General features: G+C 38.5%; 1 protein-coding gene across 1 annotated transcript; it reads left to right on the top strand.

Moving 5' to 3' along the window:
- The first annotated feature begins 524 nt into the window (after positions 1 to 524).
- Positions 525 to 12,714, top strand: treh (trehalase (brush-border membrane glycoprotein)). The gene is made up of 15 exons (XM_057348047.1): positions 525 to 625; positions 987 to 1,087; positions 1,173 to 1,320; positions 2,249 to 2,336; positions 2,408 to 2,508; positions 3,676 to 3,768; positions 4,106 to 4,222; positions 4,321 to 4,443; positions 4,534 to 4,583; positions 5,508 to 5,708; positions 7,315 to 7,532; positions 7,969 to 8,080; positions 9,034 to 9,146; positions 9,843 to 9,896; positions 10,324 to 12,714. Exons 1-15 carry the CDS (start codon positions 528 to 530, stop codon positions 10,459 to 10,461), a joined length of 1,755 nt encoding a protein of 584 aa, XP_057204030.1. The 5' UTR covers positions 525 to 527; the 3' UTR covers positions 10,462 to 12,714.
- Positions 12,715 to 15,407: the final 2,693 nt, after the last annotated feature.

The following is a 15,407-nucleotide window of genomic DNA, read 5'->3' as shown; positions in this document are numbered from 1 at the left end:
AAAGTGTTAGGGGAATCATTCATGCATTCAGCTACCAGCAGGAGTGTAATGCAACTACATTTCTACATTTAGCATAAAATGCACTCGGTTTCTTTCTTTGACTCCTAAAGTCTTAGACCAGAAATGTTAAACCCAATATTTTTTCTTTTAATGAACCAGTTGATGTTTTGTTTGTGGCATGAAAGGCCCTAACCCCTTAGAGTTGTTGTTTTTAATGACTGTTTTGTTTTTGTTACATACACGGCATTATTTACGTCAATGAAAGTCTATCCCTATACTAAACCCTTTGTGACAGTACTCTTTTGTTTCACTAGATGGCAGTGTTTGTGTTAAATTCCTTCAATTTCGTTTCTGTTACACAACTTATACTTGGTATTAATAAGTCCCACGTTATGTTATCTTCATAGGGGTCAGTCTGCTTATGCGCGGTTAATGATTTTTTATTAAATTGTCCTCTCACCCGCTGATCATTGCCCACGAACAGAGCTTTAAACTCAAGCTTATAGGTAAAGAGCCATCAGATCCACATGAGGTTTTATCTGAAAATGCACTGGCTGTATGTGAAGATCATTTCATCTGTTCTGCTTTTCTCATGTGGAGATGCACTCCCAGAACCTTGTGACAGGTTAGTTCCCATATCACATCATTATTTTTACCATTGAAGAACCTTTTCTGAATCATCTAATAGGATGAACTCAATATTATAATAACACGCTAATATGTCGCAGCTCTTACATTGGAAATCTTGCTTTTGGTGCTTGGTTTGTGAAAGTTATTCCCGTGATAAGACTCATGTTTAAAGACTTCCACAGCCACATATTCTTATTTCTGAACTTTAACTCGATGACAACCCTGGTGGAATGTTGGATGTTGTAAAGCTGAACTTTGAACTTAATGCAGTAGAGTTATTCATCTTGATATGTGAACTCACCTGTGAGGAACCGCGTCTATTATTGTAACCTTACATGTCTGTTTGTTGTTATCAGTCAGATCTACTGTACTGGACAAATCCTCAAACAGATTCAGATGGCTCAGCTGTTTGATGATGACAAGCACTTTGTTGATATGAAGTTGACCGCTCATCCTGGTGGGTCCAAGATGTTTACGCTCTGAAAAGCTTGAATGTTGTGATGTGGTTTCTCTCGCTCACTGCTTTTCCTTCTCACCTGTAGAGGTCGTTGTGGAAGCTTTTGAGAATCTGACCTCTGGGTTCCCAAACAAGACTGTCCCATCCTCGGAGCTAATAAAGTTCCTCAATGTATACTTTGAAGAGCCGGGTAAAGAGTTTGAGATGTGGACTCCTCCGGATTGGCATTCTAAGTAAGAGGACGAGTTGTCGATACGAAAAATAAATGATTCCATAAAGGGATAGTTCACCCAAAAATGAAAGTATGTCGTACCGTTTTGAAATGACATGAGGGCAAGTAAATGATTTTTCATTCTTGGGTGAACTATCACTTTAGGGTCAAGTTGAGCTGATAATAAAGCCACAGTCCCCATTCATTTTCATTGCATGTAAAATAAAAAGGCCAACACATTCTGTAAAATAACTCTTAAAATACTTAAAAAACAAAACAAAAAAAAAACATTTGTATTTCTTAAAGGGGTCATATGGCGCCAACACGTGTTTTTCAGTGTCTTTGGTGTGTTATAAGTTGCCGCATGCATGTATTAGACACGTAAAATTGCAAAAAAGAAAGTGTGATAACAAAAGATGCATTCTATCTAAAAGCGACTGCTCACCCAGACCTGCCTGAAACGCCTCGTGTAACCACACCCCCACAAATCTACATCAGTTCGTGGTTTGATTTGACTAAGACAGCCCAAATGTATACGCAAGTAAGGTGGGCGTACCTGTCAGTACAATTGCTTTGGAACCTGATGTTGCAAATATGGTAAGAGGCGTTACATTTCAATCACACGCTTGCAGTATTCGACCAATCACTATGTACTGGTTAACTGGCCAATCATAGCACACCTCGCTTTTCAGAGCGATGAGCTTTGTAAAAAAATCAGCGCGTTTCAGAGAGGCGGAGCAAAGAGGAGATACAAACATGCACGGTATGTGGAAAATACAACGTTTTTGGACCTTAAATCCTGTATACACATTGCATTACATCTAAAACAAACGATAATATTCGTTTCAGCCGTGTCATATGACCCCTTTAAGTCATTAAAATACATGAGCCTGATTCAATGATTTCATACTTTTGAGTGAACATCTAGTTTCATTTTTTTTTTTTCAAAGCCCAAAATTCTTGTCCAACATTTCTGATCCGAAATATCGTCGCTGGGCTGAAGAACTGCATCGTTTGTGGAAGTCATTAGGTCGAAAGGTAATTTTTTAAAAATTATTTTCAATAAGCCGTAACATTGATCTAATATTTGTTATTGCTTTACTGTACAGATCCGTGATGATGTCAGAGACCACCCCGAGCTGTACTCGCAAATTTACACCCCACATCCAGTCGTTGTGCCAGGTGGACGCTTCAGAGAACTTTACTACTGGTTAGTTCCTCCCAAGCACACAAAAATGTTACGCACGCGATTTCATATACTGAGGATTAGATGATTGGATACAAAGTCCGTGGTATACATTATTTTTTCGCTTCTTTTACTTTTTTTTTTTTAAAGCAGCACTATAGAACTTTTGCTCACAGGTTCCCCCATGTGGTTGAGAAGCACAATTGTCTGTTACTAGTGTCGTAAATAATGTCACTGTATAAGCTTCCTCGTGGGCACCGCAATACACGTGAATTCGTTTACTGAACTGATGAAACCGGCGAATGCAGAAACGTCTTTTGGATCTCTTCTGCAGGCAGGGGATGGGTGGGGCTGTGTGTGCCGACCCGAACACAGAAATTACAGAGTGTGCTTGTAGCCGCTATGAGGCTCCTCGGGTAGCAGCGGTAGTAGAATACGTCCGGTTAAGAGTTGTTCTACCACAGAAATAATTGAGACCTTATTGTAAGGTAGAAAAAGTACAAAGTGTTGCTTTAACACCCGAACGCACAGCCTTACAATGTATACTTCCTTCAAATCATATACACACACACGGGTTTTGACGCATGCGCGTTACAACATATTGCAATACCTCTCCGGGCCTACAGGGGTCAAGTTTTCTTCCACATCCTTGAATCGAAGCTCCCAGGACACAGTTGCCACCTGGTGGTTAAACTAATTACTGCAAGAATTGGAATGAACATGTGCGACCTGCGCGTACTATGCGAGGTAACAAAATTCTGGTAGAATTTATATTCTGATGATGAAATTTGCGTCACGCGCACTGTACGCTGTCCCTCGTGTCCGCGTAAAAAGGAAACTATACTTTCGGACTTAACTCTCCCGAAGTGTTACTTTTGTGTATAGAAAACACTGGACCGTTTGGCCTACAATCATGAAAAACTGTTGAAATTGTGCGACTCGGCTGTTACCATTTAAAACAATAATAAAAAATGTAAAAAATTCTGACTTTGCATTGATGCGGGCGCCCTGAATATCACGATCTGCCTTTTTTGCCTTAGTTCACCAATCAGCAAATATTTACACAACAGATGCATAGCAACACCCTGACAACCACCCATATCCCGGCAGCATCAGGGCAGTGAGTTAGGAAGGGTAGCCTTTCTTATTTTCTTGTTATAATGTTGCTAATTCTGTATTTTTGTTCTTCAGGGACTCGTATTGGATTATAAACGGTCTTCTTTTGTCAGAAATGACTGAAACGGCTCGAGGAATGATTCTGAACTTCATGTTCCTGGTGGAAAGGTGTGCTATTTTTCTTGTATTTGTGTGTGTGAGACCACAACTCGACAGCTTGAAGTTAATTTCGCAAAACATCCAATTAAATTGCTGTGCAAGCATGTCAAGCGTTAGCTGTTTTATCGACTCAAAACTGTATTATTAAACAACATACTGGCCTTTTAATAGACCTTTAAGTATTGTTACCTCAATTAATGAGAATGGGATGTTAATGTTATTCTTTGAAATGAAAGTAAGCACTGTTTAAGCTTAGCTCTTGTTTTTCAATCGTACAAAATGACTTGATTCGATATTTTATTTTATTCTTATTTTATCATTATATTTCGTTCCTGATTCCATTCAGGTACGGCTTTGTCCCCAACGGAGGCCGAATTTATTATGAGAGGCGCAGTCAACCTCCATTTCTATCCTTAATGGTGGAAAGCTTCTTTGAGGTCACTGAAGATAAAGACTTCCTCAGGTAACCTTCACAAAAATTGCCCTCCTGCAGGTTTCTTGAATATTGGGGTGCTGCGCTGCTGGTCTCATCAGCTCTGCTGTGTGTGCGTGTGCGTTAAGGAGGGTTTTGCCGGTGCTGGAGAAGGAGTACAGCTTCTGGATGCAGAATCGCTCTCATGCTGTAGTGACGAATGGAGCGACACACATTTTGAATAGATATAATGTACAAGTGGCAGGGCCCAGGTGAGACTGTGCTGTACAGCCCTAGAGTAAAACTCATGTATGACAAGAATAACATTTTGCTCAAAGAAAATGATCTGATGTTCTGCGCAGGCCTGAGTCCTACAGTGATGATGTAGAACTGGCCGAGGGTCTGTCAACAGGTAGGAAACCAGATGCTTCTTGTAGATGTTAGAATTTAGCCGAAAATGAAAATTATTATACAGATTTTGAATGACATGACGGTATTTTCATGGTATATGACTGTCCTCTGTGGAAATCAGTGGGAAGATATTTTGAGAAACGTGTCTGTTTTTGTGTTCGTACAATGAAAGGCAATGGGATTTAATGTCGTTTGGTTACCAATTTTCCTCAAAATATATCTTCTTTATTTTCCTCAAAATATCTTCTTTTGTGTTCTGCAAAAGAAAGAGTCATATAGGTTTGAAATGAAAGGAGGGTCAGAATTGGACAAATTGTTTGCATGGTAAACTATTCATTATGCTCTTAAAGCTCTGATTTAGGTAATTTCTTACCTTCAATTATTTGACCTAAAACAATAAATATTAATTCTAAAAAAAAAGATTTCACCTTAATCAACCAGCTGTTGTTTTTGAGAAGGGTCTATTTAGACTTAACTATTTAATATTGATCAGCTTCTGCATAGTAAAGCTGTTTGTATGTGGGAAGTTGACAAACATTCCCTATGCGTCTTGTGATGTGACAGCAAAAATTTAGGAAACAAACAGTTAATAATAATTTTTTTATATTATTAATATTTATAATATGAAATGGCATAAGAGAGCAAAAATAAAAAACTAACAATGAAAATGTCACATTTATTTATTTATTTAGTGACATTTAAATAAACATGAACAGTTTATTTCTGTATACAGTATAAGCTGTAAATTTCTTTAGATGTTTACTGTGTATTATACAGAGATAAGGCAACCACAGCTGCCATTTTGTAAAACATTGTGTGCTGTTCTGTACTTAATGATTTACAGTACTCTTGTTTATTTACACCTAAATTACCAGTGACTGCAAAATTACAAGAATTCTTTACACTGTATATTTCTTCACTGCAGAGGCTCAGCAGAAACTCTGGGCAGAACTAAAAGCCGGAGCGGAGTCGGGCTGGGATTTCTCTACACGCTGGTACATAGACAGTCTGAACATGAATAGCGGCACCCTGCGTGACACACAGACCAGCTCCATCCTGCCTGCTGACCTCAATGCCATCATGTGCCGCAATGAGCGACTGCTGGCCTCCTTCCACAGGACCCTGGGTAAAGCAAACACACCTCTGGTTATAATAAACACATCTATATTAAAACCTTCATAAGCACCTAATGTAAGGGTCCAGTCATGGCCTAACGGTGAGATGCACTGAGCTGTGATGCTCATAAAGCAGATGCTTGTTTCAGTCCAGTTTGTGGTGTTTTCCCATTTAGTTCCCCATTTAACCCTTAAAGGGATAGTTCACACTAAAATAAAAACATTGTCATTTACTCACCCCCGAGTTGTTCCAAATCTGTATACATTTCTTTGTTCTGATGAACACATAGAAAGATTACAATGGTAGTAAAAAGTGCCCTAGATTTGTTTTGTTTTGCCGTCCTACATTATAAACTCTTTGTTCTGTTAAACCCAGAAGAAGATATTTTGAAGAATGTAGGACAGCAAACAGTTCTGGGGCACTTTTGACTACCATTGTGTTCAACAGAACAAAGAATTTATAAAGCAAGTTTTCCTACTATGGTAGACAATGGGGTCCAAGAACTGTTGGTTACAAGCATTCGTCCAAATCTCTTTCTCTGTGTTCATCAGAACAAAGACATTCATACAGATTTGGAACAACTGGAAGGTGAGTAAATGACAGAATTTTCATTTTTGGGTGAAGTATCACTTTAAAGATTTATCCTTGACTTAACCAATGGATTCCCTTTGTGACATCTACTGAACATCTGGATTAGGTGTGTTGCCATGACAACATTTCCAAAATTGTGATCTGCTTGGCACATGCTGTAGTGTCAGTAGTGTTTTTGGTAGATTTCAACCCTCTTACAATTGTAATGTTTTAATAACATGTTCTGTACTCAGTTTGTTCAAGAAATGTGGTCCAAACGAGTTAAAACAAGTTCCGAAAGAATTGTGGCGACGTGGAGGCTGTGTATCTTAAAGAAAACGGAATGTTGTATTTTAAAAATACAACAACAAATGTGTTTAAGGACAAATGTGTGTTCTCTTATAGGTTCAATTGTAAAACATGTTTCTAAAAGTTTCAAAACTTAAGAACTAGAATTAGTCAGCAACTAAACAAACGAATCCATTTATTTTGTATAATATTTATTTACCGTCTATTTTATTCTATAAAAATGCCAAAGCATCTAGCAATGTTGGCCCTGCTTAAAAACCATTCGAAACCCAGTACAAACCATTACAGAAATTCTAATGGTTTCCATTAAAAAAAACATTATGAACAATTCAAAAAAATCATTTTTGTAGTGTTTTGTTCTTTATTCCAATAGGATATAACATCCTACCAACAGGATCCATCACATTCCAGTAGACACCATTATGGTTTCCATTAGTCAATACAATTCCCATTATAACCATTAGATTTTCTATAGTGTTTTGGCCAGTGTTTTTTTTTCAGCAGGCTTATCCATTTTGTCATCCAGGTGTTATTTAAATGTTAAGATCATAATTTATTTCATGATCAAAGTCACATAGTCCGTACATGCATATTCATCTGTTATGCAGTACATACTGTTGTATATAAAAACTGCTATAGGATTTTAATTCCTCAGCTATAAATACAGAATCATAAGAGTTACAGTGGCATATGGATGATGGGGTTTGTAGGTTATATACTGTGATTGTTTCTTGTAGGTAATGAGCAGAAGGCAGTAGAATACGATCAGGCGCTTTCTGCCAGGATTCAAGCGCTTGAAAGTTTACTGTGGGATCCAAAGAGAAAAGCCTGGTTCGATTTCAGCCTGGTGACCCAGTCCCGACACGCATCCTTCTACCCGTCTAACATGGCACCTCTGTGGGCACGCTGTTACTCTAAACCTGAGATGGGAGATCAGGCCGTGCAGTACCTTAAGGTTAGTCTATCACGTTAAAAACACTCATGTTACAGACTACACCGGGTTACCGTCAACTGTGCGACGTGAGCGATATCTCCTCACTTTGCTTACGACTGCAGTCGAGCTCCAGATGTCTCACAGTATGACGTGATGGTGCTTTCATTGGCACCTTCCTCACACACTGCGAGGAAATTAAAATCGTTATTTCTTTATATCCAATAAAGTCTCGTGGGCAACACCTTTGCTCACTTCCCAGTTTGGTTTCTTGGTTATTTGTGGCTCTTTGCAAACCAACTAAGACAACAGTATATTAGGGTTTCACAGAAAAGTGAGATGCCACAAGCCCTTTTGAATGGATGCAGAGCTCTGATGTAACACCAGATGGCGCTCGATGCACAGATATCAGGCTGTTGTTTAATATCCGGTCTGATTCGGAGCGTGCATCTTTGTTTAGGGAAGTGGTGTTCTGGATTATCCGAATGGGGTCCCCACATCTTTGAGTGCGAGCGGGCAGCAGTGGGACATGCCTAATGCTTGGCCTCCTCTTCAACACATGATAATAGAAGGTATACGCTTTCCCAAACATGCTACTTTTCATAATTTGGGTAGAAAAACGTGAACACAGACAGTTGTTTCAGTTTACTATTCGTCTAGCAAATGACAATAAAACATGTCTTTGGTTTAAAATGTATTGCACTAGGAACATTAAGAAACCATGTGATGTGATTTGATATGTAGACCCGTGTTAGACTACGCAGCCCTTTTTCTTAAATCTTACCAGTAGATTCACACACGGGTCAATTTCATCTCCGGCCTCCAGTGTTTTCATCATTCCTCTACTAGCCACTAATTCGTAAATCCTAATAGGTAACATCAAGTCCCACAGTTATTGATGATCTAGTTTCATAGGTCACGTTACATAAATAAAATAGGTTGTGAATGTAGATGCAGTGTGTCTTAAAAGCAAAGGTTTACTGGATGCATGCTCCCGGTCATGTTGTTTCGGAGTGGTGGTCTCTCTAGAATCCAGGTCAGCTGCTTCTGGTCTCTAACATTTTAAGGCTCATTCATACCAAGGACCTATAGATACATTTAGAATGACTTTTCGAGTATAAGGGCGTCCACACCACAGTTGTAACGGTACTAAAAAAAGGCAGCCAATCAAAATCCAGTTGAATATAAAGGGGTGGCACATTTAAAATGTGAAACTGTAATGCACAAGCATAGCATAAACGACGTTATCGTCCATCGTTATTCACACGAACGGGACTCCAACTTCTGAGAGGCACTTAATATATACTATAACTCGAAGCAAACGTACATGAAGAATCTTCAGCAGGTAAAATATGTGAACTAAATCACATTATTGCCTTCAGAATGTAATTTACCTGCCGTCACATCTCGTCTCCGAGTTTGTGAAGTGGCTATTAAGATGTGATTAATGATGTTCTGTAGTCGGTGAATTTGCCATTTAAATGACCCGCCCACGTCTCACCCCATCCATCATCATATGTCTCAGGGCTGTCCGGCCTCGACTCCGCCCTCGCTAAAGAGCTCGCCTTTGATTTGACCCAACGGTGGATTCAGACCAACTGGCTGGCTTACGTCAACTATGACGCCATGTATGAGAAGGTAAAGTCTACATGAATTTTCACCGTCTTGACAGGTTTAATGCAGGTGTGTTTTTCGGTGGGGAAATTATGCAGTGTAATATGCAAAGACAGCTAAAATCATCTATTTTAGCTTAATTGCCCTGAAGTGTTAACACTTGATCAACAGTCAAGAATCAAGAATTGAGTTTGGGGTCAGCAGTGATTTAAAACGTATTTATTCAAACCGATTAATGTCAAGACATTTTACAAAAACTGGATTAAAATTGAGCAATTGTTGCAGTAAAATGTATTATTATGTGAGGGTCATTAACCAAGAACAAATTTAAAAATGACATCCAGAGTGCTTATTTTGATAAATATATTTTAAGTCAAGATCTATTTATAAGAATTAAATAAACCAGCATTTACAGTTAAGTGAAACAACATGAAAACAATTCAATTTTTTGACAGTCAACGCATTTATTATCACAACGGAAGAATAGTGAATATTTAAATGATATAATATGTAAGTAATTTCACAAATGAGTTGACCAACATTAGGCAATAAAAATGAACATGTTTTAAGCACTACACAAACATCAGAACAGATGATTACATATTTTTTCTTTTTTAAATAATCATAAGTACTTTACTTACCAGGCAGCATGTCAGATATTAAACTCCCTCACTATTTCTCTTGCTCCGCCCTTCTCCTCACCTTATGTCCTTGTTACAGTACGATGTCACCGGTGATGGAAAGCCCGGAGGAGGTGGCGAATATGAAGTTCAGGTATTAATGGTCTGTTCATATTTACATATTCAAATTCTGCTTCCATACTGGGCACAGCTCATCTGAGACGTTTCAATCTCAGGAGGAATTAGGGGTAAATTAGAGTTCTTCAAGCCAGCAGAACCATTCTTGAAATGTAGAATCTCATTTACTCCGACGCCCCGAGGACCAACAGACAATCATTTAAGATCAGATCATCAAATGCCAAGTTCATTGAGGAAATTTGGATCATGATCAAGTTACATCATGGAAAGGTTTTATTGTGTAGACTGCTTTGTTTTTTAGTGATGATCCGCATGTTTTACTTTTGGATTGGCAGGAATTCTAATATCAACATTGTTAGCCATTATTAAGTAGTTGTGCATTTATTGAAGTAATAAGTTATTACCTCCACCTCTTGGGTCATTATTTTTTCATTCTGTCATAGTTGGGATTTGGATGGACCAATGGTGTCGCTCTTCAGCTGCTGAACCAGTATGGTGATAGGCTGAGCTCTGGAGGGCGTGTCCTGAGTGCTGGGGTTCTGATTGGGCTCACCTATCCCACCTTGAAAACTCTGTTCTGAAAAGCTCGGCTTCTGTTCAGTTGTGTGAGAAGGCTGAAAGCAGTGAGAACTTGGGAGAATCATCTCAATTAAACAGCTGAAGCTAGGGTGACCACCCGTCCCTCTTTGCCTTATTTAAAGGGCTGTCAACGTTAATGCCTTAGATGCTGCGTTAATCTGCAAAAAATGAATCTGTTTATTTTGTCATCCTTTGTCTAGCCTTACATTATATAATCACGCTCTTATTTATGTGAAGGCCTTTTAACCATTTATGCGTGATTTGAAACGGTTGCTTTGACGCGTTCAGTATAGATAGACAGTTTCTAGCTGTGGGACGCGGTCCTGTCTGGTGTATACAGTCACGAGCTAAAGGCTACGTCAGTGAATCTCTGTCAGACAGCACAGCACCCGTATTAATTTCTCTTTCATGCTTGAATGAACAACAACACACAAGATTATGTCCGAAAGCCTGTTTTGTCTAGCATTTTCGTAAACACAGTGTTTTAACGTGTTAAATAAAATCCTAAATTAATGACATTTTCACAACTCCTTGCATTTATGTTAATCAAAGATCAAAAGAAAAGAGGAATTTATTGCGTTTTGTAGCTTTAATGCTAAATTCTAAATTAAATACAGAATTAAAGACTGTAATGTGTTTGAGAACTTAATTCAATTTCTCAATTTCCTCCCGTTAGACACACGAGAGCTCCCAATTACGCTGTACTACAATGTTGAACGGACATAATTAATGTTAAAATAAAGAAGAAAAAATCTATTTGATGGAGACGTTCGTTACTAATTAGTTACATTAGTACTAATACCAGAATGATGTCGTCAAAGAAATCTGTTGTTTCTGCATTTATTTGGAGATTAAATGTGAAATAAGTATATTTAAAAAGATTAATGTTATGTGTGATCAATCGGATACATTTTTTTTAATCGATATACACACACACAAAGTTATTTTTACGAGCTAAAAGGTAGTTAAGAATATATACAAATGTTTTGATTCTGTTAATATATTACAGTTTTATGCTACCTTTCAGTGGTGGTCACCCTAGCTGAAGCAGAAATAACAGAATCAATGTTCAATCTTCATACTGTTGGTCACGTTTCGCCTTAAATCTGTGAAGAGAGAGTGGAATGTGGCACATTTAGGACTTGTGACATTTTTATCACAATAATTAGACTTTGGAGCTGCAACATTATTTTTGTTTTAACTGTTTTCCTCCCAAACATGTTAAGGGTTCTAAAATGGGTTGAATTTTTTATGCAAAATATTTTTCTTTTGGCAGTGAAATCTAACCTGAAACGCTTTTCCATTGGATTTAACCAGATGTATAATTTTAATAAAGCAGCTTGGAAAAAAACGCATGCACCTGAAAATCCAGTGGAGAATTGTAGACGACATGTTATTTTTTTCCAAGTTCATTGTCTTAGGTGATAATTAATCTCTGGCAGTGCCGGGATCAGAAGATTATTGTCGTGACTAAAACTGAGCTGACATTACAAATGCTAATTTGCTTTAATCCAATTAGAGGGTTTATTGCCGATCAGAACTTTGTTCATGCTGTGTGCGAGGAACAGAACATCATTAAAAGTGTTGCACAGTGTCTGTGCAGCTATATATGACTGAGCAAATGTCTTGGTGGTATTTGAATGTATGTGACTGTATATAAGTGTGCGTGTTGACATTTGCTTTCATTTGAAGTCTCGAGGCTTTATTGCTACCTTTCCAGCAAATGTGTTTGAAGGTCAGGGTGGCCAAGTCTGAAGAATGACCAGCATTTCAGATTTTTATCAAGAAAAGTATTTCCCAGAAGGCCAGAGGAACGAAAGAGTCAAGATGAAGTGATTATGGTTCTGCAGGGGTTGCTCATCGATATATATATCTTTATTTCTCTCATTACCCGTTTATACTCCACCACTTGAAACCACACAAATAGTTTGATTAACCGGGAGGCGCCACAGCTGTCTGAAAGGTTGGCCGTCTGTATGGCTGCAGGATTGGGATAGGTCAGGACTAGGCCTTAGTTAAATGGGGACATTAACGTACACGCTACAAACATGCCTTACCAACCAACATTAATAGTGTGCATCTTGACACAAAATTTGCACCAATGTTAGGGTTAGGTCAGTACCAATACGTATATACGTACAGTACGTATGTACAGTATATAAGTTAAAATCTTCCAAAAGGAGCAATAAATTCGTATAAATGCATGCATGAAAGTGTTAGTCTCTGAAAACATTGTGCTGTTGAGTATCTGATTTTGTGGTCATAGCTGGAAATAGTAGTTCAGTAATTTTTTCATTTTTATATTGTGGCCAAACGAAGTCAGGATAACAAAATTATCACGAAATGTACTAAAATAAAAAACGTTATCGGACAAATTGATATTCAGTTTATTTTGTTAGCATTTTTCTGAAGTACCCTATTGTGCTTCAGAAGACATTTATCAACCCACCGACTTTTATGGTGGATATACTGTACATGTATGCACCTTTTGGAGCTTCAAAAAATTGGCGCACTCTCCAATACCATTACCAAGCTAGAAACAGCCATGACATCTTTTAAAACCACTCAAATTGTTGTATACAAGTCATAAACATAAGGGTGATGGATCATTTTTGGATGACCTGTTACTTTGATGGGTGCGAAACCACCACATACTATATTGAAGAGTCACTGAGACAGTAGCACAGAATTATTGACAATATTTGTATTATTATCATACGTGTAGTATTAAAAAAAATCATCAATACTCCTGGTTATGATTATTGTCAGTACCAGTACACTGTGATTCTCCTACTCTCAAGTGTCAAACCATCTAACCTTTGTCATGCAATTCTATTACTTGTCGAGGGGATGTGGTTTCACTTGTAAAATTGATTTGTTTGATCAGCCATACAAGGTGGGTATATCAAATGAATTCAAACAATCTCATTTGTATAAGGGGTGCACCGGGTACCGATACCGATGCCTGTACCTGTATTTTTTGGGTGAGGTGGCAATTTTCCAAGCACAACACACTGAAACTAACAACTCTGAAAGTTTATGACAAGCACATAAAAGGTAAAGCACAAATTTCAGTAATTTCTGTCAGGTATGTCACATGATGTATTGGTTTATCAATATGAGTACGAGTATGTGAGCTTGGTATCGGTGCATCCCTAATTAGTATATTTTAAAGCAACACTTTGTAGTTTTTCGACTTCAAACTAATGTCTCTAAAATGATTTCAGTGGTACAACAACTCTTAACCAGACGTATTCTACTGCAGCTGCTACCTGAGCAGCCTCATAGCGGCTACAAGCACACGCTGTAAGTTCTGTGTTCGGGCCGGTACACACAGCCCCGCCCATCCCCTGCCTGCGGAAGAGTGCCACATTCAAATTCACATGTATTGCGCTGCCCACGGGGAAGCTTGTACAGCGACATTATTTACAACACTGGTAACAGACAATTGCGTTTATCAACCACAGGAGGGAACCCGTGAGCAAAAGTTCCATAGTGTTGCTTTAATGGGATATATCCAGGGACCAAAAGATGTTAGAGTTTGGGGGCTGAAAAGACCAACTAGCTAAAACTCAAAACAGCTGAGAAATGTATAGCAACACCCTACCAACAATCCAGTACACAAGACTGAGGCAACAACTTTTCCAGAGGCTAAAATGACTATATTTCTCATAAAATGTAAAAATCTACAGTACTTATGCTTGCAATTCCATGTGTACCACTAGAATTTTTTTCTTTTAACTCCACCAGATAATACCAACTGGTTCAAAAATAAATAGTTTGTTTTTAACATAAAAGTCAAAAGGCAAATAATTGCAGTGTCCCAAGACCATATTCTTATACAACGGTGTATTCACACGGGCTCATATTATCAGGGTTTCAGCGAGGATCTTTGAGTCTGATGGCCAGCGTTACATTGTGAAGTCACACATTAAAAAACCCAATCAGAGACTCAACTCAACTCAACTTTATTTATATAGCGCTTTTACAATTTTCATTGTTACAAAGCAGCTGTACATGAGACACATTGACTACAAGCAAAACAATCAAAGTTGTACCTGCAAAAACAAGAAAAGGTTGAAAACACAGAAGACAGACACACCCACACACACAACACTCCACACACACAACACAACACGCACACGCACCAACACACACAGACACAGAGACACACACACACACACACACGTACGTACACAGACAAGTACGCACAGACACACGCTCAGTGAGAGCACACATTTAGGATAAAGGAGAGAGAAGCACAGGTCAAATATAACAGATAATAAAATCCTATATGCAATATTAATTAAGTAAAACTTTAAGATTCTAAAGCAGCCCCCCCGGTCAGGCAGATAGTGCAAAAACAGTATGCAAACGGTGGCGAGGAACCCAAAACTCTAATCGAGAAAAAAAACCTCAGGAGAACCCAGGCCCAACCAGGGGATTCCAGTTCCCCTCTGGCAAAAGCTGCTGCCTCTGCACAAGCTCCAGAGAACTTGCACAACAAGGCTAAATAAAATAAATAAACTTAATAATAAAATAAATTATAGTTTAAGATTATCATTAATAATCTAATAGCATTTGAAGTTTTGTGGTGAAGACATGTCAAGAGACCGCGTCCTTCTTTATCCAGCTCTATCATCTCAGCTCTTGTCAGGTCCCCACTTCCCATTCTCCGCTCTACCATCAGGTCAGGCCATGAACTGCATCCTGCTCGCTGTGGTAACCTTGGAACAATGAGACAAGACTGGCTGAGAGTAGAGTACTGTTCTGTACTCTTTGATGCAACAAGTACATCAGTTGTGTTTTTGGTTCCGGTTGATCTAACTAATGCAGCCTAAACCCTCTGAAGATTTATATTATGGAAGAGTAGTGTATGCAAGATTAAAAAGATGCGTCTTTAGTCTAGATTTAAACTGACAGAGTGTGTCTGCCTCCCGGACAGTGC

Source organism: Triplophysa rosa, linkage group LG12 (genome assembly GCF_024868665.1).
Source record: "Triplophysa rosa linkage group LG12, Trosa_1v2, whole genome shotgun sequence".
NCBI classification, from domain to species: domain Eukaryota; kingdom Metazoa; phylum Chordata; class Actinopteri; order Cypriniformes; family Nemacheilidae; genus Triplophysa; species Triplophysa rosa.
This window is presented reverse-complemented; position numbering and strand designations above follow the sequence as displayed.